The sequence below is a fragment of the Carcharodon carcharias genome, chromosome 26 (genome assembly GCF_017639515.1).
Source record: "Carcharodon carcharias isolate sCarCar2 chromosome 26, sCarCar2.pri, whole genome shotgun sequence".
Taxonomy (NCBI): domain Eukaryota; kingdom Metazoa; phylum Chordata; class Chondrichthyes; order Lamniformes; family Lamnidae; genus Carcharodon; species Carcharodon carcharias.
Window position 1 is genome coordinate 30,400,035 of NC_054492.1, and position 27,067 is coordinate 30,427,101.

General features: G+C 43.6%; 1 protein-coding gene across 11 annotated transcripts in view; it reads right to left on the reverse strand.

The window, feature by feature from the left end:
• Nucleotides 1–27,067, reverse strand: part of LOC121270011 (A-kinase anchor protein 13-like) — a 394,374-nt gene that overhangs the window by 107,327 nt on the left and 259,980 nt on the right. For 10 of the 11 annotated variants that reach the window (XM_041175277.1, XM_041175275.1, XM_041175276.1 and 7 more), the window contains 4 exons: nucleotides 11,678–12,060; nucleotides 9,745–9,798; nucleotides 4,841–5,036; nucleotides 4,225–4,309 (listed from right to left, as the gene is read on the reverse strand). In XM_041175277.1, coding sequence (XP_041031211.1) covers nucleotides 4,225–4,309; nucleotides 4,841–5,036; nucleotides 9,745–9,798; nucleotides 11,678–12,060 — 718 coding nt within the window. The remainder of the gene's footprint in view (nucleotides 1–4,224; nucleotides 4,310–4,840; nucleotides 5,037–9,744; nucleotides 9,799–11,677; nucleotides 12,061–27,067) is intronic. The other variant, XM_041175274.1, reaches the window with a different exon arrangement.

Below are 27,067 nucleotides of genomic sequence, written 5' to 3' on the forward strand. Positions count from 1 at the left end.
GGCGAAAATTTGAGCACTTGAATCTTCCTGCTCTTTTCTCCCCACGCCCCTTTTTAAATTTCAGTTTTTACCAGTCTTCAGCCAATTCAACCCCTCCACATGAAATCAAGAAATGGCTGAAGGCACTGGATACTATAAGTTCCATCCCACAAGCCACACACCATCCTGATTGGAACTACATCACTGTTCCTTCACTGGCTTGGGCTCAAAATCCTGGAATTCTGTTCCCAGCCCCTGTGGGCGTAGCTGCAGCAGATGGACTTGGCTGTAATAATATCGTAAGAGAAAGAAGCAGCAGTAGGCCACTTAGCCCCTTGGGCCTGCCCTACCGTTCAATAAGATCATGGCTGATCTGATTGTGGCCCTACCTCCGCTTTCCTACCTGCACCCCATAGCCCTCGATCTCCTTGTAGATCATATATTTGTCTAACTCAAGCTTGAATATATTCACTGATGTTCAGAGGTTCAAGAAGGTGGCTTGCCATCGCCACCTGCTCAAGGGCAATGCGCGATGGGCAACAAATGCTGGCAAAGCCAGTGACGCCTACATTCTATGAAGGGATTAAAAAAAATCATTGTTTAGAATGGTGACAACTGACAAGCGGCATCACGCTTTGAGGCAGAGAGGTGGTACAGGAGGAAAGAAAAGGAATCAAATCCTGCATTCTGGATCCCACTGCCTTCTGGGACACCCTGCCCCACGTGCCCAAAGAAATGCAGGTTGAGAATCGGCCTGTTCAGTCACATGAAGACCCATGGCAGAAACTCGCGACCCTGGGGAGGCATCATCCTCCAATCGAGGGACAGCCCATAATGACAAATTTTACTTTCAATCACTGAAGCAAATAATTAGGAAAAATTTAAACCAAAAGCCTTCTCATTCACCTGCTTCAGCGCATGAAGGCTGGGGAAACTACAGGTAGGATGAAAATAGGATTGGGCCTAGTTTTGATGCTACAGTCAAATGCTTCGCCACCACTCTCCCTAGGATTTAACCACATGCAGATAGTTTGGCTTAAAAGGTCAATACCTTTTGTTAGATTGACATTTTAGCTAAACTTAAAAAATAGAAACATAGGACTGCGTGATTCTTTCAACAATCTTCAAGCTCATGGAAACCCTACATCTCCGTGATACTGAAAATACAGAGCTTTAGTGCAAGAACATTAGCCCAAAGGGAACATAAACCTAAATAAAATTTGAGCACTTGAATCTTCCTGCTCTTTTCTCCCCACGCCCCTTTTTAAATTTTAGTTTTTACTCTTATCCTAACAGAAGAATAATTTACATTTATTTAGCACTTTGCATTATCTGACAACGTCTCAAATCTCTTCGCACAATATATCTTTGAAGCACAGTGACCAGGGTTGGATGAGTGAGTAGAGCAACATCCAGTAGCAAAACCATAAGTAGCAATGAGACAAAAGACAAGTTTGAAAGAAGGGAAGTGAAAAGGAAGGAAAGGGGAGACGTGGACTTTACATGAGGTCAAGGGTTTAGTCTTTCACGGGACGTGGGTGTCACCAGCTAGGTTAGCATTTTTATTGCCCATCCCTAATTGCCTTTGAGATGGTATCAGCAATGGATCAGTTGGTAGCACTCCAAACCAAACCAGAAGGATGTGGGTTGAATTCCCACTTTGGCTTTTGAGCACAAAAATCAAGGCTGATGCTCCAGTGTGGTACTGAGGGAGTGCTACACTGTCCTTTGGATGAGACATTAAACCGAGGGCCCATCTGCCCTTTCAGTGGACATAAAAGATCTCATGGAATTATCTTAAAGAGTAGGAGAGTTATCCCCAGTGTGCTAGTCAATATTTATCCCATATTCAACATCACAAAAGAACGGATTATCTGGTCATTATCACATTCTGTTTGTGGGAGCTTGCTGTATTCAACTTGGCTGTTGTGTTTCCTACAGTACAATGGTGACCATAGTTCAAAAGTATTTCATTGGCTGTAAAGCTTTAGTACATCCGTGGCTGTGAAAGTTGCTATACAAATGTAGGTTTTTCTTCTTCTTAATACAACACATTCACATCTTCAGTACCCCCAAAAGTGCTTTCCAACCAAGTGATTACTTTTTAAGTGTAATCACTATTGTTTTGAAGGCAAACATCAAAACCAATTAGTGAAAAACAAGATCACACAAGCTGCAATGTGATCTTTGTTTTAGCAGTGTTGGCTAAAGTGCGCTAGGAGAAGGCCCTGTTCTTGTTCAAACAATCCCATGGTGTCTTCAGAATCCACTGGCAGCCCTTCGTCTAACATCTCACTGAAAATGCAGCTCTCCCTCAGTCCCACACTGGAGCATCAGGCTAGGTCATGTACGCAAGTCCTGGGGGTGGACTTGAATTCATTAACATTTTACCTAGAGGCAAGATTGCACTGATCTGAATCAAGCTGGTAGACATTTCTTCAAGTTTAAAACAATCTACTTCCCCTTTGCTTCCCTTAGCTACCTTTAGTATTGATGTGCGTAAGTTTTGATAACACTGACTTCTTTGGAGCTATTTTCAGTCGACCAAAAGTCAAAGTTTGACCAGTGAACATCTATCATGCAACCAAGTCCGTTTCAGATGTGTCCGAGCAGGTAAAGCACGTTGATTGGATGGCTCCCTTTCCACAGAGATAGGACAAATGAGAAGACTTCTTTTTATTGATGAGCTATCGTCTATTATGCAATCCTTGAAAGGTCAGAGCCACGACCTACTGGTATTGTTTCTTTTATACGTTTATGGGATGTGAGCATCGCTGGCTAGACCAGCATTGATTGCCCATCCCTAATTGCCCTCGTTCAGAGGGCATTTGAGTCAACCACATTGCTGTGGGTCTGCAGTCACATGTAGGCCAGACCAGATAAGGACAGCAAATTTCCTTCCCCAAAGGACATTATTGAACCAGATGGATTTTTATGACAATCGGCAGTGGTTTTCTGGTCACCATCAGATTTTAATTCCCAAATTCTTACTGAATTTAAATTTCACCATCCGCTGTGGCGGGATTCGAACCCGGGTCCCCAGAACATTACCCTGGGTCTCTGGAACACTAGTCCAGTAACAAAAGAAAGAATCACAATGACGGAGGGAATGATTCATTTGAAATGAGTTTTGTGCCCAGTCTGTTTATCATACACCCTCAAAACCAAGGCTTGGTGGGAAAAGATCACTCCCATATCTATCTCTTTGGACGATACTCCACCCCATGAAATTCCTTTGACCACTCAAGGTTGCCCATTACTTTCTACTTTTGCTGTGCACACTTTGGATTCTGATTATCGATAACAGACATCCGAAAGGAACTGCAACTCCCTTCACCTACCAGGCACCAATCTCTCAAGCTGGTGCAGCAACGTCTCACTTGAAGGTCAGGTGAGACCCCCTCATCAACTCATTCCTACTCAATATTCCGAATAGCTGTCTATTGTTAATGTCGGTCACAGTGGCACTTTTAACTCTGAAGCTGAAGGTCATGGGTTCAAGGCCGACCCCAGGATTCAGTGCATAATTAAGGGTGACATTTCAGTGCAGTAGAGGGACTGCTGCATTGCTGGAAGTGTCATGCCTGTTCAGGAAAATGTCAAAGATCTTAAGGCACTATTCAGAAGAGTACAGGTGACCTCGATGTCCAGGCCAACATTTATCTCATTGTTAGGATCCTGTTGTGTGCAGATGGGCTACCGTGTTTGTCCCCAAAACAACAGGGGCTGAAATTCCTGGCTTTGATGTACTTTGGGATTTCCTGAGGGAATGAGACAGGCTATATAAACTTAAGAACTCTTTTTTTTGGTTTGATATCCAGTCTGTTGTGAGTTAGCTAGGTTCAGATACGACACAGAAGATCAATTACCCCAACAGCCTGGGGATTAAAAAGGGGAACATTTTTCATTGCTCAGTGTCTGAATATGTGGATCCTGGTGAATGAGTTCATGCGATTTTGTCGAGGTGTCCTTTGTTGTTATATGGCTTACAGTTACTGCCTGTCAAAGTCTACAAGTGACAAATGGCCACTGTAACGCCTGTGGAATTGTACTAGAGCAGGGAGATGGGGACAGAGCTGAAGAATTGATAAAACATTAAAACTAAAACCCACTTGTGCCCTTTTAAAAAAAACCCAACGCTTTCAAACATTTCTACTTTTGATTGCTCTCCACACACGCACCGTTTTAGTTAGTAATCTTTATTTATTTGTCTGTCGCGATGCTGAAAATCTATTCAGTACTCACTGTCTGTGCTTGGTGGGCTGATGACTTGCAATGAAATGGATTTAGTCAGCAGAGGGGCAGAATGTAGCTGTACCCTCGTCAGCTTCTGTAAGGAAACAACATATCTGCTTTTGAAATTTCTTTTGCCTAATGTTATGCAAAATTATAGCCAAATTCTATAATTCCCAATTAGTTACTCAAAATGTTTTGTATCAGCACCAAACCAATGTGCTCAGATACTTCTCTCTCTTAATCCATTGTGTAAGAATCAATCACCAGGGTTACTTAAGAGAGGTTTACATTACTTCTGTTAAAATAGTAGATGAAGTAATAGTAATGCAATGCAAATGCTGCTGAGCATTGTCTCAATGACAACACTTCAAAAGAACTTCATCAGTATGAAGCATGTTGGGACATTCCGAAACTGTGAAAGTATCGACATATAAATACAAGTCTTGCTTTCTTCTTACAGTCAGTCATACAGTGCAATGGCACAGTTGCTTCTGGGCTTTTAACTAGCACTTCTGCCATCTCTAAGGATCTTAAGCTTTTGCCCAAGTCTTCCAATTTTAATAAAATAAAACACAAGTTGAACAGCTTTGGTCATGGTCAAGCGACATTAAAGTGGTCACTTTACCGGGTTTTCGAACACGCTACCCTCGCTGTGGTCAGACTCCATCTCTTCCTCGGTCAGTGAGACGAGAGATCCACGCTCATCAGTGTTGACGATTGGACCTCGTCGAGGGTCACGAGAATTCCGCAAGACAGACTCCACGGTGTGCGTCGTTTCCTTAGTCACCTCGTTGTCGTGTACCAGTCCTTCCAGGCTGTAACTGAATGCACACAGGACATATTCAATTAATGCAGTAATTGTTGTTAATTTGGAAAAATCACTTGGTGCAAATACAGAGGTGACCCCCTTACTGAGTATTGCCTTCTCAAAATTTCCATCGACACACTGACAGGGTGCAGGAGCTAATTTCTGCTAATAGCTAAGGATGCAGAATGGGGGAACAATAATGCAGTTACAGAAACACATCTCTGCATTAACAGTATAAAGGAAGGAACAAAAGAGGTGGAGGGTGGAAGCAGGCCAAAGAGAATGGTCTTTCAGAGGATCTAAAAATCAGGGATGGAGGTGCCGAGGAGGTGCGGAGAGAGCGTGCTTCCAAGGGCACTGGCTACAGAAGTGCAACTGACTGTGGATTAGGAATGAGAAATCAGGTGGCGGTGATGACTACGGGTTAACAGGTAGGGGCAGTAGAGGTAGCTGAAGGTAAAGAGAAAGATCAATTCTCTCAACGCGATGACGCCGCAGGACTTGGCAAGGATAAAAGAGCATAAGGTATGGGCGAGGGCACAGGTGGGAGCATTCTGGGCGCATTGTAATTTGCTGTTGGTGGCAAGTATGGAGGCCGGGAAGGAGCGCACTGGAGTAATCACTCTTGACAAATAAACAAGCAGTCACTTAAGGACTTTTCTCTGCCAACATTAAAGGCTTGGGCGTTGTCTTTCAATACAATCGATATAATCAATGGGTATTTGTCACCAATTAAGCTAGCAGTTGCATACTGATGCAAAATTGGAACGTTAACCTACTTTGCTCATTCCCAGATGCCAACTGGTCTGCTGTGCATTTCTGGCATTCTGCTCTTGTTGTGGAAAATTGTGTTTCTTTTGGCAAGGAGGCAGAGGAGGGGAATAATAATCTTTATAAATGCTTTAGAAAAGAAATAGTTTACTTCACTTGTGCGTGGGAAAAGTGCAGGACAGTGATTAGCAGTAAGATTGGTGACACGATCCTGAGACAAGATCTATTACGAAGGAATTCAACAAATTTTTCAAAAACAAAAGCACATTTAACACAAAAACTCTCAGTGTGTATGAGGCTTCAGATTTGGGGCAGCATCAAGAGCCACATCGTGCATTCAAACATGCCCATGAGCATGCACTGCTGCTTACAGCCAACAGGCAGATAAACATGCTTTCAACAAGAAAATAGCACAAACAGCCAGAACGTGTCAATTTTTAGGATAATTGAGAAAGTGTGAAGGCTGACTGTACATGTGGCTGAGCAGCAAAGTGTCTGACATGCAGGGGCATAAATGCACACAAATGTTCTCAATACAAACTGGTTATTTAATGATCCTTACGTTGGTCCCATTCTGTGCAAGTGATATTGCCACTTGCCCCACCCTCTCAATATTGCTCCCAGGTTACTGCTCGTGGATACAATGCTTTGAGAGAAACACTGAAGTGACAGCAGCAAGTGTTGACAGGTGCACACAACCAAATGTACTTAAGCAACTTCTTGGGTTTGGTTTTGGAATCTCCAGGAGATTAAATATCTGTTTTTTCAGTTTACGTTCCTTGTAAGTTCTCGTGAACTTTTTGTTGGGTGGAGGGAGGAGAGGGAGAAGGTGGGGTGTTGTGCTCATGCTGAGGGCAAATGCGTATTTTGCTTTCTTCCCAGATCACCGGAACAGCCGAGGATCAGATCGGGGAGTTGATCCCGGGCTCCAGGCACTACTTGCAGCTGGCCACAAGGTGTCACCCAGCAGCAGCCTGGAGAAGACACTCCATCAAATTGCCACCTTTCCCACTGGAAGAGGCTGAACCTCCAGGCAACACATTCCTCAGGAAGAGAACAGCAACTCAGCTTTGTTGCATGCTCCTCTGTGCTGGCCTTCCAAATCTTGTCACACCATTCTCAGGGAATGTTTTGAGGACCCCCTATACAAGTTCAGCGAAAACCAGAAGCTATAAATAACTGAAATTACTTCTTTTTGCCAACTGCAATTGCGTGTAAAATCTACTTCGAGACGCTCAGGAAATACTTTACTCTTTTCAGGTGCTGGCAGACCGGCTATGTATTTCCAGAATGTTCCATTTATATTGCAGATTTACAGCAACTGTAGTTCCTTTTCTTCTTTATTTAAACAAATTGTCCGATTAAGTTGTGCCGGGATGTATCTACTCAATGTCCCCAACCCTTCAGACTGAAAACACAGATATGAAACCACCTGATCTTTATTCAGTGCCTGTCACAATCCATACCTTCGGTAACTAATCTCAGACTCCATGGCAAGGCACTGCTTTTCAGAGGGACACCAACTCATGCTGGGGATAAGGGGAGAAAGGATCAGAACAAGGAAGAAAACTGACAGAGGAAAGAGAAGTGGTGCATTCAGAGGAAATCTTGCTGGAATGACACTATGGGATTGCGTTCAAAGAAATTTTAATTTTTTTTGCATACTTTTCCAGTTTTCAATTGATGCGCGTTGGCCAAAAATACTCCGCCAGGTTATACTTGCTTTGTCAACTAGGCTTACCTTAGAAGATGCTATTTAACAAGTCATACTGAAGCCAGTGTACTTTCAGGGCTATGTAAGAGTCTTAATACATCTCTTCAAATTGCTCCCAAACCACTACCACTCTCAGACCCACAAGCAACCAAGATATCGTTGCTGCCGTGAGATACTGTAGTAGATTTTTTAAAATGTATTCTCTGTATGTGGCAGGCTCTGGGATTTATAGTCTATCCCTAGCTGCCCTGACAGCTGGGTGAATAGTCCACTTCAGAATCTGAAATTGGAATCATTCGCAGGTCAGCTCAGAGTGGAGGTAGATTTCCTTCACTAAAGCTGGCTGGTCCACTAGGAAATAGTCATTTCTTTCTGTTATGAACATACATTTTTACCAGATTTGGTAATATCGGATAGAATGGATTCAACTTTGTAACTCATCATGATGGAACTGGAGCTCAACCGCTGGACTGCTACCTCAGTCCTACAGCCACGGCATTAGAGCAGCCATTTCCATTTGTTAGGCAGCTCGACTTCTCTAAACTTAGAAGGCAAAATCCAAAGTTTTTTAATAAAAAATTTATGTATGAGGTGTGGGCATCGAAACAAAACCAACATTTATTGCCCATCTCCAATTGCCCTCAGGGAGGTAGGTGGTGGTGAGCTGCCTTCTTCAACCCCTGCAGTCCATGTAGTGTGGGTACAGCCACAGTGCTGTTAGGGAGGGAGTTCCAGGATTTTGACCCAGCGACAGTGAAGGAACAGCCGATATACTTCCAAGTCAGGATGGTGTGTGGCTTGGAGGGGAACTTGCAATTGGTAGTGTTCCCATGTGCCTGTTGTCCTTGTTCGTCTAGGTGGTGGAGGGCGTATGTTTGGAAGGTGCTGTCAAAAGAGCCTTGATGAGTTGATGCAGTGCATTTTATGATGCAACACACCTGTCACTGTGCGGTGGTGGAGGGAGTGAAATGTTTAAGGTAGTGGATGTGGTGCTAATCAAACTGGCTGCTTTTGCCCTGGATGGTGTTGAGCTTCTAAAGTGTTACTGGAGTTACATTTGTCCAGGCAAGTGGAGAGTATTCCATCACACTCTTGGGGGAGTCAAGAGGTGAGTTACTTGCACAGAATTCCCAGTATCTGATTGTCTATTATAGCCTAGTATTTATGTCCAGTGGTCCAGTTAAGTTTCTGGTGGGCATTTTTCACAGCTCAGCAGGGCACAGCATGAAAATTTCACACATTGTTCATCACACGTGACTTCAATCCCCATGAAAATGCTGATGTACATATTTCAAATGTAAGTGAGGAACTAAAATAAAAATTGTATCATTGCATATACCTTCCTTCAAGTATGTCCTTTTTTTGTTTGTTAAATTGTAGAGTTATCAGAAAAGTTTACAATATTGCAGTAATTACACAGGAGACAAAAGCAATGCCAGCAATGGCTGTTGAGAAAGTTAGCAAAGTACTTGCAAAGAATATCCCTGTTCTTGATTAATGAACCCTGTATAGTTCACATGCACATCCTGTTATAACACTGAAACCTGCACCTCAGACCACTAACTCTCCTTCATTATCATCTCCTCCCTTCTTCAGCATGGAGGAGATGGACAACAGAGATTTAACAGGACAGGGCTCAGGGCTCAGAAACGTACTCAGTTCTATGGAGGCCAACTCATCAGTACCTCAACACACAGAATGCTGGATTGACTCTGCCTCACTGGTCACCCACTCCTGGATCTCCCAGGTGAGGAGTCCAGTTTAGCACTCAGGAACATGTTAAGTTCACGTCTGGTCATGGCTGACATTAACTGAGCGTAGAACCACAATGTAAGCAGGGACTTTCCTGTGTGAGCCAGTGTCATGTTACAAACCTGGCCCCTGTTACAGTTAACTGTCACATGTTTGTAACATTTCCTCTCCCACACCGCCCGCCCCCCCCCCCCCAACCCCAAAACCCTCCCCCTTCTACCATCACCACCACCATCCACCACGCACCCACACAGCTCCAAGGCTTTGGTGAGGAGCTAATTTTATTTAAAGGGTCAACTCTTGGTCAGTCCCAATAGTAGTGCCATTGAACAGGCTTCAGTGAAATAACATTTACAGAAAAACACATCTGTTTTCCTACTGAACACTGAAGGCGCATCCAAACTCTCAGCTTGTGTGAAAAAGCGGAAGATTAACAGCCATTTTCTTGGGTTAAAATAATCAGTTTTGTTTCTTTTTTTTTTACCTTCTTCTATGAATTGGTGGCCTCTTTACAACGTCACCAAGCATTCTCACAGAACTGAAAACAAATCATGAAGATGAACAATCATTCAAAGGAGAAAAGAAGCGATCGATGCATAAAAAAGGATGAAAAGATCAGGTCAGAAGAATGAAAACTAGAGAAATAAAGAAAGCAAAACAATGAATATTAGTGAGACAAAAAACCCACAAAAGGCTCAAAGCCCCCATTCATCTTGTCTGAAGTGCAAGATCTAAAATACAAGCAATTAAAACCACTCCTTTCTCCACATGCTGTTCTCCCATGCCTCACAGGCCTTACACAGAATTGAGCAGAGCCTGCAGCACAAAATCAGGCCATTTTACCCAACTGCTCTGGAGTAAATGCTCCACACAAACACCTCCCAGCGCAATTCATTTGGCTCCATTAACAGATGGTCTATTCCCCCCTTCCCCATGTACTTACCCAGCTTCTGGTTATACGCATCTATGCTTTTCACCTCAACTACTTCATGCAATAGCAACTGATAATGAGCTCCAAGTTCGAATCACTCTCCTGAATTCCTTAATGGGTTTTTCAGTGACTATCTTATATTCATGGCCAGGGCGGTAGGAGTGGAGGTGGGGTGAAAAATAGTAGGGATAGCTCACTAATGCAATCCTCTCTGGGGAAATTTCCTTGGTGTTGGTGGGTGGGTGGGGGGGGGCATGTGGTTTACAATGGACAGCCAATTTGCACATTTGAGGTTCAAATTTAGGGCGCTTGCCAGCATTTTGCTTAATGGAAGCGGCCTCCCGGTGGCAGTCCAGGGTTCAATGGAGCCAGAAGCTCCATCCTCCCCAAGATACCAACATTATGAGATGCTCCCACATTATCCTACCTACCTCAGCAGCACCCACCTCCCTCAGTGGGGCTGCTGAGGCTTTCAAGCTGCCAGCCCTGTGATTGGGCCCACCTTAACTGGATGGCAGCCTCCAGTAAAAACAGGCCTTGCAGTCTGGCTTCCAGCAAGCGTGGGCTCCTGACATCAGGGTCCCAAAGCACCATGGGAAAATCCTGCTCCTAGTTGTAGATTTCCCCTTTAGGTAGGAACATTTTATTTATAACTGCCTTATCATATCCCTTCACAGATCTCCATCAGGTCACCCCTCAGCCTTTTTTTAAGGAGCTGGAGTCCCAGCCTGTTCAATCATTCCTGATAGTTATAACCTCTCAGGCAGTGTTGAAGATAGCTTAATTGAGTGTGAACCAGGAATGCTATCCATTGTGATCCAATGCCATCATTCGCTGCTGCATCACTGTGGCTGGACTAATCATCATTAAATTTGAATTGTTTAAATTCTCTCTTCAGTGGTGCGGTTAATTACGTTACCTAAAGGTTGTGTGCGCTACCCAGCGATTGTGAGCTTGAGTTTCAGAACTCCTTGTCTTTCAAACACATGTGTTCACAGGAAAATAAGGGCAGTTTCAGTTTGGGATAGACAGCTGGATGGAGGTTCATTCTGCTTAATCTCGTGGAAGGTGTAACCTCGTCCCACAGTTACCCTGATGTTTTAGAATCAAACCATTTCCCTAGTAACTGTGGTCAGAACTTCTTTACCTCCTTCCCCAACGTCACTTTGAAGGCCAGCAAAGTACACCAAATGCAGGAGCAAAGAAAGGTGGACTCAGAGTTGAGGACTGCATTCACTTATTGAAAAAAAAAATAAATGCTGCACAGTTTAATTTCATCAGTCGTAAAATGCAGCTTGTTCCACGCTCGGTTTTAGCTGAATTAACCCGTACTTCCCGCACTGCATTAATATCTACTCAGTATGAAGTCCATTGTAAAGTGACATCATATTTCCAACAATTGAATATTGTGTGATGGCTGAAGAGTTTGTCCACCGCCCCCCCCAACACCGAGATCTCCAACCACGTCTCCCTTTTCACATCTTACCTTCGCTGATTGATCTCAGTTTCGCTGCCTGTGTTTTTCCCGGGTCCCCAGCTGTGTCGTCGGAAGGGCGATAGCGGCCTTATTGCTGGCCTGAAGATGGAAGCTCGTGTGGGCACATCAGCAACACTGTCCTTCTCCTCTTCAGCTTCACAGACTACAGTGCAGCCATCCACTTGCCCCGTCGACCCTCTGCTGTCCCTATGCTCAGTGCTTGAAAGGCTCCGTCTGTCATTATCCTCTTTCAATTCCAAGACAGTGCCAGGTGGCAAGAATACATCAGCTTCAAGGGCTGCTGTCACCTCGGAGGGTTCAGGGTCCCCAATAGTTGAACTATTTGTGGTTACGCCGCTTATTTCATACCCTACGTTCTGTCCATCTTGAACCTGGAATACAAACAAACAAGTACATCTGGATTTATATTTTTAATGACAACAAGGCATATACCACACACTACTTCTGTAGGGCTTCTTCAATGGTTGAATGGGTACATGTTCTATGTGGCGTGAAGAAGGATCCCAAATCAGATCACTGGCCATTGCTGATCTCAGTCATATCAGCATTAGAAACTGCTTCTGTGCTCCTAGCTTATAGAAGATGTAAGGAAATCAGTTGAGTTCCTGATCTTGATTGCTTTGCAGCGCACACACCTACTTCCCTCACCCTCACGTTATTCTGAACTGAAATATCAGCCCCACTTATGTACTCAACACACGAAGGATTTTGGCACATTCCAGGCTGACACTTTAGTATAGTACTGAGGGAGTACTGCATCATGGAAGATGCAATATCTCAGACTGAGACGTTGAATGAACTATCCCTTACCTTCTCCGGTGGAGGTGAAAGATCCCAGAACGCTAGGAAACTATTTCCAGGGCACCATATTCCCTGGAAAGTTGCTTGCCACCCCCTTGGTTCCTGTGGTGGTCTTGCCACAGCACTGTCCCATTTGTGATGCTGGTGGGGAGGGCACCCTGCATGCTGAATATCTCTAGTTGATAAAATGGGTCAAGCCAAAGGTGAAGTGGCAGACACTGCCTCCAAAGGAAAACAGCCACTCTATATATAACCCCAAGTTTCCTATGGTACAGGCTTGGCTCAGGGAGACCAAATGATTGCGCAATCCTGTCCCAAAGAAGCATCTGATTTAGTAGCTTCACAGTGCTGCCGAACTTCAACAGACCTGGATTGTCCTGCAAACGTGCATAAAGTGTGGCTTTGATGACTTTGCCCAAGTTTAGGTTGATTTTGTGTGCTGGGTTGTCTTGCACAGTTCTTGTATTTCCAGGTTCCAATATTCTTTTGAGACAAGAAACCTGAACAGAACTCAGGTGCTTGGGGTTCAATGGCTCGATTGCCATGGGTTGGGGGGAGGGGGAGGGGGGGGGGGGGGGGGGGGGGGCGGGTGGGGAGAGCAGTAGTGATGCTACATTGGGCCCACAGGGTGCATGCTGGGAAATCTCACTTCAAAACAATGTTCCCATTACATATACTGGCACCCAGAGCATGAAAACTTTATACAAATGGGGAAGACCAATGGACTTGTACACTAGAGATCTAACTTGCACTGACAAAAACGTGTTTTTATTTAATGTGTAATAAACATCCCAAGGTGCTTCACGGGAACATTATAAAACAAATATGGCACTGAACCACACAAGGAGATATTAAGTCAGATGACCAAAAGCTTGGTAAAAACGAGGTAGGTTTTAAGGAGCGACTTAAGGAGGGAATCAAAGTAGAGAGGCGGAGAGATGTAAACAGGATATTCCAGAGCTTGGGGCCTCGGCAACAGAAGGGTGGCTCCTGGTCAATCAGCACCGTAATTTTTAAATTTCTCATCCTTGTTTTCAACCCCCTCCTTGTCCTGGCCCCTCCCTATCCCTGTAATTTCCTCCTTTCTCACAAACCCCTCCACCAGCAACTCTCCCACCACGATCGATGTAGTGATTAAAATCAGGGATGCTGAAGAGGCCCGAATTAAATGAGCGCAGATATCTTGGGGAGGGTGGGAGAGTTGCTGGTGGAGGGGTTTGTGAGAAAGGAGGAAATTACAGGGATAGGGAGGGACCAGGATGAGGAGGGGGTTGAAAACAAGGATGAGAAATTTAAAAATTAAGGTGCTGATTGACCAGGAGCCAACGTAAGACAGGAAAGATAAGTGAACGGGATTTGGTGCGAGTTAAGATACGGGCAGGGGAGCTTTGGATGGCTGCAAGTTTATGAAGGGTAGAATGTGGAAGACCAGCTGGGAATGCTTTAAGTCAAGTCTAGGGCTGATAGTAGAGCCTAGAGGTCTTAGTGACATAGCTTATCTCAGCCAGGACAGGGGTGGACTGTGTTACATTCCTTTTTGGAGCAGAAAAAACAAACACCTGGTTGCTAACTGCCGACATCTGCAGAAAAATGTACGTGTGCTGCAAGGACCTGTTTCAGACTCAGCTGCGCCAACCTGTCATGGTCAAGCTTCCTGCCAACGTTCCATGTTTAGGTTGGAGATTGATCACTTTGGTGAGTTCTGACAAGCCCGTTGGAATGGTATCTCAGCAACCTTCGAAGAGAAAGGGAGAAAAATGGAGGGGGAAAGAGATGGGAAACCCACCTGGAAAATAACATTTTTAGTGAAGGGGACTATTAGGAGCTGAAATCTTGCTGAGAAACAGCCAAAGAAATGCCTGCTTGATTGAATAACACTGCTATGGGAAAAAGTTAAACCCAGAGTTTCAGACACCACAGAACTCCTCAAGATTTATAGAGGCACGGAAGGTTACACAACCTATCCTGACTTAAAAGTTTGAATTAACCTTCCAAATTTATTCCCTACCTGACATTTGGATTTGACGTAAAATTTAAGCACTTTAAGTAAAACTTAAATTCCTTGATAAAACACACCAGATGGTATAAATATTAATCTGTAAGCTTCAACCGCAAGATGTTGCATATCAGTTGCTAGCAAGCATAGTCTAGGTTCGCTTATGAAGAAAGGTCACCTGAGGAGCTGCCAACACCTATCGACACACACCCAAAAATTGTCAATGTCTTGAGGGATGAAAAAATCTTTTGCAGCCACCGCAGAGCAAAACATTAAGTTGACTTATACAAATTTGGCCATATCCCCAGGATTGGCAGGAAGTCAGAATGATTCCTGAAGATCAAAGGTAATAATATGTTATGGTGGCCTGTGCAGGATTAGTCTCTCCATTTCATCCAGACAGTACAGGATTCCTTCAACCTTCAACCCACAGCAGCAATTCTAACTTCCTGTCAGGATGCAATGAGCTGAGCCAAATCAGCTAATTAAGACAGACTGGTGCGTCACCCCATGACGATTCCATGAGGGGAAGATTAGGCTAGATGACAGATTAGTTTGAGAAAGAAAATACATCTATGGAGGTCTTATTCACTGTTTACTTTAAAGGGCAGAATGATTCAATAATCTTAGCGGGTTTTCTGTGACATGTACATTGTGAGCCAGAAGTTGCTAGATTTCATAATGTAGACCCAATATACCTTGGCAACAACGTCCTACAACAATTGTGCTCCCCCCTCCCACCCCACTTAAAGAGAGGAATTGCCAACTCTCCAATATTGCCCTGAAGTCACATGAGAATTAAAGATGAATCTCCAGGGCACTCTGTTAATAGGATCCAAGCTGGTTGGTGAAGCTTTAAGTGGGTTTATTGACTTGTTCAGTCTCACAGCTCTCCTCCCATTCAAACCAGTGTCCCAGCTATCCCCTATTTATATGTACTCAAAGACAATTAATACCTATTGCCTGTTTCCCTTAACATTAACAATGTAATTTGACAAGCTATTAACACATTGCTGCAAGAAAGCCCAGGAGAAGTTTGAGAGGGGGAATAAAAAACAATGCTTTTCCCCCATTTTCTTTGAGCATTTTTGCTTTATTAGTAATGAAATTTTTCATGATGGGGAGGGGAAAAAGCTGCTTGACAGGAGAGGATGGGTGGAGGCAATCTTAACGATAAAGACTTGCACTTATATAGCACTTTTCACCACCTCTGGACGTCTCAAAGTGTTTCGCAGCCAATGAAGCACTTTTGAAGTGTGGTCACTGTTGTAACGTAAGAAAACCTGGCAGCCAATTTGCATTCAGCAAACATGCACAAACAGCAGTGTGATAATGATGTTTCTGTGATGTTGATCGAAGGGTAAATATTGGGTCAGAACACGAGGGGAATCACCCAGCAACCCCATAGAATACCCACCACCACCGCCACCAGCCCCAACTCCTGCCACTTCGAAAATAGTGTTATGGGATCTTTTACATCCATGCAGGCAGGCAGTTAGGGCTTCGGTTTAACGTCTCACCCAAAACACTGCACCTCTGACAGTGCAGCACTCTCTCAGTGAGGCATGGAGTGTCAGCCTTGCTTCTTGGGCGCAAGCCCTGGGGTGAATCATGCAGGATGAAAACCTCCAGGAATGTGTTCCGAATTGCCAACGCTGGCAATCATGTGCCCAACGACCTTAGCTGAAACTGCTGGGGGGGGGTGGGCGAGTGGAGTTGTGGCTGTGGGGAACTGGGGTATAAGTACTGCCAGGCCAGTGAGAGGAACAGAACCCAGCTGGGTTAATACCTGGTCAAGTAATCAACACATATGAATAGAAATGACTGTTGTCAAAAATAAGTAAATCATTCATATTTTTACTTATTCTACTAACAGAAAATTCATTTTCCAGTTTGATTTCAATTGTAGGAAATCGAAGTTGATGATCACTTTAACTTGTAGCGCATGACCATCCAGCCCAGATCGATAACACTGCGCAATGGAGACCTGAGTTCTAGGGCGTACTGAAAAAAAATGATGGTCAGGGCTGACTCTTGTTTATTCCACGGGCAAGGAAGAAAGAAGAACTGGGGCTTCAGAAATGTGCTTCCATTTATCACTATTTAATTGTGCATCAATCCTAATGCAGTCGTGGTTTGCCACAGGTGACAGTATCACACTGGCATTTTCCCAAATCCACTGCCAACCACACCTGTAGCCAAAAAGCTGGAATTCCTCAGGTATCAGGCTGAAACAACATAGCAGACAGCAGCTAGAGCCAACACAACTTTCTTTTGTGCCCACCTTTTATTATTGCTGTGCCACCTCTCTAATTTTCTCTTTTGCTCTTCACTGCCAGTTGTGGGAGGAATAGTAGAGCCATTCCTCTTGTCCTCAGTGATCCTGGGCTGGAGAGAACACCACTGAGTGACCACGATGGAACATGCACACATCGCCTTGTCTGATCTACAGCTCATGAGCTCATGACAGCAATGGGGCAGAGGGTGCCCTAAATTATTAGAGCAGGTGGCATTAACTGGGTCTGTATTGCCCTCGAGTTTAAAAGATTGAGGGGGCGATCTGATCAAGGCGTTTGAAATGTTGAAAGAATTCCATAAGGTTGATATATTTCTTCTGATGGGGAAAATCAGGAATGAGAGAATAAAATCTTAAAATTAGAGGCAGGCCATTTTGGAGGGAAATCACAAAGCATTTCAACACACAAAGGGTAGTAGGAATGTGGAACACTATTGATTCTGGGACAGACCAACATGTATAGATTCTTGTTGATTAAGGATATCAAAAGGTAAATACTGTTGAGGTCACAGCAGCAAGCTCGATGGGCTGAAGGGCCCACCCCTGTTCCTATATTCCTTTGAAACTCTGATGGATTCATCTTACTTCTCTTTACTTCTCATTTTATTCCAAATTTGACAGCCTGGAGGCTTGGTAAAGGCAGTTTTTTTTTAAATCAGCTTTACCTCAATTTGTGTTTAAATCCAAAATCTGAAAGCAGTAACTGTTAAAATCTGCAAATTAATGAGAACTTGGACTAACACCTCATGCATGCCATCTGTGCATCCAAAAAAGTCAACAACTTGGGACCGATCTAGTGCAGCTGTCAGGTAGAAGAGTTGGTCTCTGCTATGATGCTTTTCACAGTTGAACAGCCTGCCACCAGTCACTCACTCTGCGCACACCTAAGGAACGGGCAGAATGGATCATAGCCTTCATTCTATAGCATAACTCAACATCTTTCAATGTACAAAAACAAGGAACATAAATGAAAACTACCACTTAACAGAATCAAGGGAAAGCTCTTGAAACCCAATGTCTGAGATATTTCCACTGAGCACTGTGGTAATTTAGTGAGACAGCAGCCAAGCTGACATCTGCATTTACTCTTTTTATCAATGCTGTCAGGAAAATCTTTTGCCTCAGCCCACAGAAGGTTTCCACATGAGAATAGTCAGTCAGTTCAGCTGATGTTTCTTCTTGTGCCCAATTCCAAATAAAAATGGATTTTTGTTTTAAACAAAAAAAAAATCATTCATTGATTCAAATTCTATACCCAGCCCAAGAGTAGTATGTGGTGAATCAACATCAGTGATATTTTCACAAAGGCACCTCAAAAAAAAGGGAGATGTTTCTGGAGAGCAGCTCACTATTCATGAAAGACTCTTTTCTAGATGACTAGTAGATGTAACACTGGCCATTTCTTATAGGCCAGACTGATTCCTGACCTGGCGGGATTGTTGTACGGAGAGACATTGGGTCGACTAGGATCTCAGAAACCGCATACATTGCTGACAGGCCTGGACAGGCTGTGTGTGTGTGCGTGTGCGTGTGCGTGTGCGTGCGTGCGTGCGGAGTCTGGAACAAGGGGTCACAGACTCAGGATACGGGGCAGGCCATTTAGGACTGAGATGAGGAGAAACTTCTTCACTCAAGAGGGCGGTGAACCTGTGGTATTCTCTACCACAGAAGGCTGTGGAGGCCAAGTCGCTAAATATATTCAAGAAGGAAACAGATGGATTTCTAGACTCCAAAGGTGTCAAAGGGTATGGGGAGAGGGTGAGAGTATGGTGTTGAGATAGAGGTTCAGCCATGACCATACTGAATGGCGAAGCAGACTCGAAAGGCAGAAAGACCTACTCCTGCTCCTATTTTCTATGTTTTTATGTAATCTGAATGCACAGTGACTATATATCTCTGTTTCTTTAAAGTAATTACTGTGATACCCTTATTCAAGAAAGGGTGTAAGGACCGTTCTAGTAACTACAAGCCTGTTAATTTAACATTAATGTTGGGTTCAGGTGTGCGAAACAATGGGCCGAATCTCTAGGTCAGAGAGCACAGGGGGAAGGTGGGGCTCACTCACCGATGCGTAAAATGATGCGGGGATGGCATCGGGTGGAACTCCCGACCTCACCCTGTGTCATTTCCATTTTCAGGTCGGCGGGGGCGCAGCCGAGTCAGCTGTACGCCCGCCGACCTGTCAACGGCCTGTTGAGGCCATTAGTAAAACAATTTAGGTAATTGACAGGGTTTTTAAATATTTAATAAAGGCTGGAGTTAAAGTGATGGACATGTCCCAACTCATGTGACAGCGTCACATGAGGGGACATGTCAGGGAAATTATTTAAACATTTACCTTCAAAGTTTTAATTCTGAGCTGATCTCCCTGAGGCAGCACTTAGCCTCAGGGAGATCAGTGTGCTCTTTTGCGCATGAGTGCACTCCCAGCTGAGGGAATCCTACCCCGCCCACACGGAGTGCATAGTGCTTCCTGGCGGACGTCACACTGGGTGGGCCTTAATTGGCCCGCCCACATAAAATGGCGGTGAGCCCCCGAATTGGGAGGGGGAGGAAATCAGAGGCGCGCCTCCTCCTGCACTTCACCCCCCAACGGGGGAAAAAATTCTTCCCAATAATCAGGGGAAAATCAAAATCAACAAGCATTTGGAGAGGTCAGAGTTAATTGAGGAGAGCCAGCAGAGATTTGTAAAAGGCAGATTATGCTAGACTAATTGAAAGAATTTTTTAAAGTAATAGAGAAGGTTGATGAAGAGAATGCAATACATGTTGTCCATGTGGCTTTTTAAGAAAGCGTTTGAGTAAGTATCACATTAAAGGTTGGTTAACAAAATTGAGGCTCACGGAATGGGAGTAGGGGGGCCAGGAATCAGTGTCAACTTGGATAAAATTTGGCTTCAGTAAGTAGAATAGCGGGTCATGGTAAATGGTTACTTTTAAGACTGGAGGATGGTAGACAGTGATGTTCCCCAAAAGTCAGTGCTTGGAGTTGTTTTTTTGATAGATACTTGGATATTGGAACACGGTAAAATTTCAAAATTTGCTGCTGATACCAAATTTGTAGGTGCAGCAAACAGTGAGTATCATACATATTGACTGCAACAGGACATAGTTAGGCTAACAGAATAGACAGACAAGTGGCAGGTGAAATTTAACGCAGCAAAGTGTGAGGTGATGCATTTTGGCAGAAGGGACAGGGAGAGGCAACACAGGTTTCATGGCATAGTTTCAAAGTGTGCGAGAGACAAAAGGACCTGGGGGTGCAGGTGCATAGATCTTTGAAGGTGGCAGGACATATTGAGAGAGTGGTTAGCAAAGCATGTGGGATTTTGGGCTTCATAAATAAAGGTATTAAGCACTAAAGCAGGGAGGGTGTGTTGTACTTCTATAAAGCACTGGTTATGCCACAACTAGAGTATTGTGTCCAGTTTTGGTTGCCATACTTTAGGAAGGTTGCGAGGGTACCTTCAGAAAGTGCAGAGGAGATTTACCAGAATGGCCCTAGGGATGGGGGATTTTAGCTACAACATTAGTTTGGAGAAGCTGGGGTTGTTCTCCTTGGAGCAAAGGAGGCTGAGAGGTGTTTAAATAGAAGTGTACAAGATTATGAGAGGTTTGGAGAAGATAGGCAAGGAAAAACTGTTCCATTAGCTGATGCAATAAGGGATTAGGGGCACATGTTTAAGGTGCTGGATAAGAGATACAGGGGGATGTGAGGAAGAACTTTTTTTTTACACGAGTGGTAATGACCTCAAATTTGCTGCCTTCGAGGGTGGTGAAGCAGAAATGATCAATGATTTCAAGAGGGAAATTGGATAGAGGTACTTGAAGGAAATAAACTTGCAGGGCTACAGGGATAGAGCAGGGAAATAGACTGACTGATTTGCTCCGTGGAGAGTCAGTATGAACTCAATGGGCAGAAGTGCAGCAAATGACCCTATGGCTTGTACCATTCAGTACTGGGGCTCAGATAGCCTGCACTAATAAGCTGATCTAAAAATAAATATATTTTTAAATTGTTCTAAAGGAGGAGTGATGCACATCTGTTTCACATTAAACACATCTTACTCTTCCCAATGACACACAGATTGCTTTTCAGGATGTTTTCATAAACTGATGCAACAATAACTTGCCTTTATATTTTACGTTTAGTGTAGAGAAATATCCTAAGGCACTTCACTGAGTAATAAAAATAAAATAAAAGCAAAATATTGCGGATGCTGGAAATCTGAAACAAAAGTAAAAAAATGCTGGAAAAACTCAGCAGGTCTGACAGCATCTGCGGAGAGGAATATAGTTTAACGGTTCTAGTCCGTATGACTCTTAAAATGTTTGCTGAGACAGGGGTGGTATTAGGAAGAGGTGCCCCAAAAAGCTTGGTTTAAGAGGCAAGTTTTAAGGAGGGTCGTAAAGAGGCATGTGGCAAGGCAGAAGGGTTTATGGTATGGAATTTCAGATCCTGGGAGCCTATGCAGCTGAAGACCTGGCTGCCAACGGAAGGGTGAAAGGAGGAGATGACTCAGAAGAATTTGTAGTTACAGAAACAGAGTCGGGGTGCATAGGAGGAAGGGTTTGCAGCTGTCAAGTTTAAGAGGATATGAGCGGGAACGCACCACGATGAAGGTTTGAACATGAAGATGAATATTTTGAATTTGGTGTTGGGCATGAGAAGCTAATGGAAATCAGTAAGGACAGAGATGATAGGTTGGCAAGGCAATTGAAGAGCTGCAGAGCTTTGGATAAGCTGACGGTTACAAAGGATGGGGGAATGAGAGGTTTTGCAGGATGACATTGATTGAGGCTGGAGGTGATAAAAGCATGGGTGAGCCTCTCAGCAGCCAACTGCTTAAGGAAGGGGTACAGACTGCAAATATTACTGAGGTAGCAATCAGCAGTCTCTGTGATGGACAGGACACAGGTTTGAAAGCTCAGCTTGAGATTGAACAGAACCCTAAGATAGTGAATTATCTGGTCCAGCCTGAGGCAGTGACTGGGGAAGGGAAATGGAGATGGTGGCAAGGGTATGGGGTTGTGTGGGAGCTGAAGACAATATTACCCTATTTATATGTAATGAATCTGCTTCCAACAGAAAAATTACATTTGTGGGCCAGGCAACATTATCGACATGACAGGAGTCATTATACTTCTTTCATAATCTCTCAGGGTATTTTAAGATATAACAGAGATCTCTGAATAAAAGTCTTTTATCCACTGGACCTAATTATAATGTTGCAAAGTATTGAAAGTACAGAGTCTTACTTATAACCTCACTGTCTAGCTGGGGCTCTTCTCAGGTTCAGGGAGATTAGGGATGTGGAAGGTTGCATATGACAGTTAATGGCTTGGAGTTCAGCCTCCTTGCTCTTGCCCCCTCCCTTCTCATGGCCGAAATAATAACCCAGCGGCAGACCTGGCTGTTAAGATCCATGCTCTCTGCCTCCCAGAGGTAGAGCTGCAACATAAGTGGGTTATTAAAGCAGCAATCTATGGACTACTTGCAAGACGGCCAATACCGCAATTTGATTCTATTATTGCAACCTGATTTATATGCACACATGGCTGTTATTAACATATTTCCTCACCACTCCCCCCACCCCCACCCCCCCTCCCCCATCCCGCAACAGCCTGGCTTGTCCTAAAACTAGGAACTGAAGCAATAAGTTGTCTGAATGCATTGATTCAGGTTACACAAGAATAATAATTCCAGATTTTATATGGCACTTAACGAGATCAATTACTGTTTAGTGGGACACGGTGTAAGCAAGCTCCCGCAAACAAGGATTAACCTGACCAGTCAATCACTTTTTTTGGTAGCGTTGATTAAGGAAAAAATGTTGTGAGGCCATCAGTAGAATTCTCTGCTTTTATTGCAAATAGTGCCGTGGGACCTTCAACTAAAAAATACTTCTCTTTCTTCTGTGGATAGACAAAGGACAAGGTGCACGGGAACACCACCACCTGCAAGTTCCTTTCCAAGTTGCACACAATCCTGACTTGGAAATATATTGGCATTCCTTCATTGTTACTGGGTCAAAATCCTGGAATTCCCTACCTACCGCACTGTGGGTGCTCCCACTCAAACTGTGGCAGTTCAGCAAAGGGGCTCACTACCGCCATCTCATGGGCAATTAGGGTGGGACAATAAATGCCGGCCGTGCCAGTGACGCCTGCATTTGATGAATGAATAAAAACAAAGCAGAACAACAAACTAAACTGACTTTTTCTCTTTATTCTTTCATGCGGGCATCGCTAGCAAGGCCAGCATTTGTTGCCCATCCCTAATCGCCCTTGAACTATGTGGACTGCTCTGCCATTTCAGAGGGCAGTTAAGAGTCAACCACATTGCTGTGGGTCTGGAGTCAAAAGGCATGAACGTACGAACATGGAGCAGGAGTAGGCCATTCGGCCCCTCGAGCCTGCTCCATCATTTAATAAGATCATCATGGCTGATCTGATAGTAACCTCAAAGCTGTATCCTGCTGACTCTGATAAGCTATTACCCCCCACCCCCCAACTCATTTATCAAGAATCTATCCACCTCTGCCTTAAAAATATTTAAAGACTCTGCTTCCACTGCCTTTTCAGGGACAGTGTTGCAAAGAGTCACGACCCTCAAATAGTTTTGCCTCATCCCTGTTTTAATTGGGTGACCCCTTAGTTTTAAACAGTGACGCCAAGTTCTAGGTTCTCCCACAAGAGGAAACATCTCTCCACATCCACACTGTCAAGAGCCCTCAGGGTCTCATATGTTTCAATCAAATTGCCTCTTACTCTTCTAAACTGCAGCAGATACAAGCCCAGCCTGTCCAACCTTTCCTCATAAGACAACCTGCCCATTCCAGGTATTAGTCTGGTAAACCTTCTCTGAACTGCTTGAAATGCAATTACATCCTTTCTTATAATAAGGTGACCAATACTGTACACAGTACTTCAGATGTGGTCTCACTAGTGCTCTGTATAACTGAAGCAAAACCTCCCAACAAATGATAACATTCTATTAGCTTTCCTAATTACTTGCTGTATCTGCATACTAGCCTTTTGTGATTCATGCACTAGGGCACCCAGATCCCTCTGCTCTGCGATCTCTTAGCATTTAGATAATATGCTTCTCTTTTATTCTTCCTGCCAAAATGGACAATTTCACATTTGCCCACATTATACTCCATTTGCCAGATCTTTGCCCACTCACTTAATCTATTAGGTTTTTTTGTAGCCTCCTTATTCCTTTGCACAACTTACTTTCCTACCTATCTTTGTTTTATCAGCAAATTTGGCAGCCATCCCATCCATCCAAGTCATTTATATAAATTGTAAAGAGTCGAGGTCCCAGCACTGATCCTTGTGGCACACTGGTTACATCTTGCTAATCTGAAAAATACCCATTTATGCCTACTCTCTGCTTCCTGTTAGCCAGCCAATTTTCTATCCATGCCAATATGTCACCCCCTACACCATGAGCTTTTATTTTCTGCAATAACCTTTGATGTGGCAGTTTATTAAACGTCTTCTGTGGGCTCGGCCAGGTAAGGACAAGAGATTTTCTTCCCTAAAGGACATTAGTGAACCTGACGGACTTTTACAACAGTCAATGATAGTCATCATGGTCACCATTCAATTCTAGATTTATTAACTGAATTTAAATTCCATCAGCTGTCGTGATGGGATTTGAACCCATGTTAGCCTGGGCCCCTGGATTAGTAGCCCAGTGACATTACCACCATGCCACTTTTCTACCCAGCCTCTGGCTTAGTGTTTTATTCCAAAGTTGTGCACTGAAGCACAGAACAGGGACAATAGAGAACATGCATGTTCAATCCTCTTATGCCACATGAAGCCCAGAGTAAGGTTCAGAGATAAACTAAAAGAATTCCACTCAAGCACCAACTTTTAAAGAAGTGCCACCTAGGCCTAGGAAAAAGCCATTGATCCATTTGAAACTCATGCACCTGGCACTTTTAACGTTCCCTTCTCAGCAAGCTTTTCTTGAATAACTAGAACTGTTTTTGCTTTTACTACTTTACTATTACACACATTTTTTAAAAAAAAATTTCATTTGTTGTCTGTTGAATATCCAGGGCACATGACCAAAACATACCTAAATACTTGGGCCAGTAAAGGTAACTTTCAAAGCTGTGAGGAGCTTAGAACTCACCTGAGAGTAATCTAATACAAAAGCTGAAAGCGGTCAGTGAAGGGAGAAGGAAAGTACAATATGCCAAAATGTAACGAATGGTTTTAAATTTACTTTCATTCATTTTGACTCATTAATGCGCCCAACCTGACCAGCAATGAAATAATAACCTGGGTTTACTTATCTGTAACATTTAAAATTCTGTGCATTTCCATAAGGTTATCATCTTTTCTAGATTTCAATGCTTAAACTTCTCTCATCTTTCTCCCAGTTTACCCCTGCCACTTCAGATCAGGGTTGTTGCTCTTTCCAGTATACCTTGGCACAGTGGATCAAAATGCAGCACTAAGTATAGTTTAAAAACAAAGGCTAAGCATTTAACTACTCCCTCATTGCCTCTGAAACATTTGAAAGGCTTCAGGTTCAAAACCATTTAAAATGCAGTGCAGCGAATATGGGAGCCACGTTGAACACAACAAGATCCCGCATGCAGCAGCGAGATGACCAGTCACCCTGCTCTTGGTTAATGTCATGAGACAGGAATGCTGGCCAAGATTTCGGGAACAACTCCCTGCTCCTTTACAAGCCAAACTGGAACTGAGTCAAGTTGACCTGCATTACCATAACTCTAATAGGTTTCTAGACAAAACCCAACCGAGTTCATTGTTGACTTTGAAGCCACTGGTGGTCACTCCACAAGGCACCTGCATTGCCATGATGAGCTCCTCGCTTACCAACCTCAAAAGCAGGAGTAGCACAGATACGCAGGAACTCTCACCCACCCAAAGGCAGAAACTCACAATGGAGTATTATCTTAGAAGTAGACTGAAGCGCCAAGTCTGGATAACTTGTCTTAATTATAAGGAAAGGCAAATGCTAGACTTATAAAACAAATGAAGAGCATTATTACTGTAACAATTTCTTTAGACACTCGTTTCATGTTGTTCTTCATGGACCGGAGCAATTTTCATTGATTCAGCATTATCTTCTCTCCTCATTAGTACCAGGACTGAAGATTAGTTACAGCTTCCCATTGGAACTGTGGCAGAAAGTGGGAAGATTGGGTATGGCTCAATTCTTGGGAGTGCAGCTCAAATCTACATAGTCTACTGGTCCCTAGCATCACCACAATGTGATCCTAGTTTTCAAAAAGAACTGAACCAAAATAGTTAACAGTGTAACTGAAAGTTTGCAAACAATAAGCCCACTGTTTAATGATTGCATCTGCTGGGGTCTACCCACACAACTGGAGTTACCACTTTAAAGAGTTGGCTTAATGAACATGAGGCTGTTTTAAACCAATAGTTACGTGTTCAGAATGTCAAAGGTTGAAAAACTTAAAATCTCAAAATGTTTTCATTACTTTTCAAAGTAAGCTACTTTAAATTGCAGGCTGCACAAACACAAGGAACGTGGTGCAGACTGTGTTCGTAATAGTCGCCTTTAACAGCACATTGTCAGAGAACATAAACTAGAGATTAGGAAGTTCGGAATATGGTGGGAACTCAAGCAGAGCCTTTTCACCCTAAGGGCAATAGATTGTACTATAAGTTACCAGTGAAGGCAACTGGAACCATCTGTACAAATAGACTCAAGAGGCAATGAGATGTAATTTTAGAGATAGAAGGAATTGGAGGCTATGGTGAGAAGGCGAGGTTCAGATCAAATAGTGAGCGCCTTTGTAGCTTATTGACTTTCTCCCCATCTCTAAAAATTCTTATTCTTTTACATAATAGGACAGTACATACTCGACATAGGGGACATGTCGTCTCACAAAGAGCAAAGTGACCATCTAATAAGCTCCATGTATAAGGTGAAATAACTCAAAGTTAATACAAATCATGAATGAGAAAATGGTAATAGTTCAAGCTTTGTTCTTGCTGTTATCGTTGTTGTACACCTTCAATAAATTACCTTACATCTTAGCATACAGCCTTTAGCCTATACATTATTTTCAAAGGAATATAATGCAGTTTGCGCATCACCCTCTGAACATATCGCATCTAATGTATTTTCAACCTAACATACGTTATATCCTTGTGCATTATCCTTGCATTCTGCCTGTGCATTACCCTCCGTGAAAGATGTGCAGCCTATTTGTTGCCCTCCAGATGACAGGCCCCAGCTTGCACGTTACCCTCTACACACCATCCC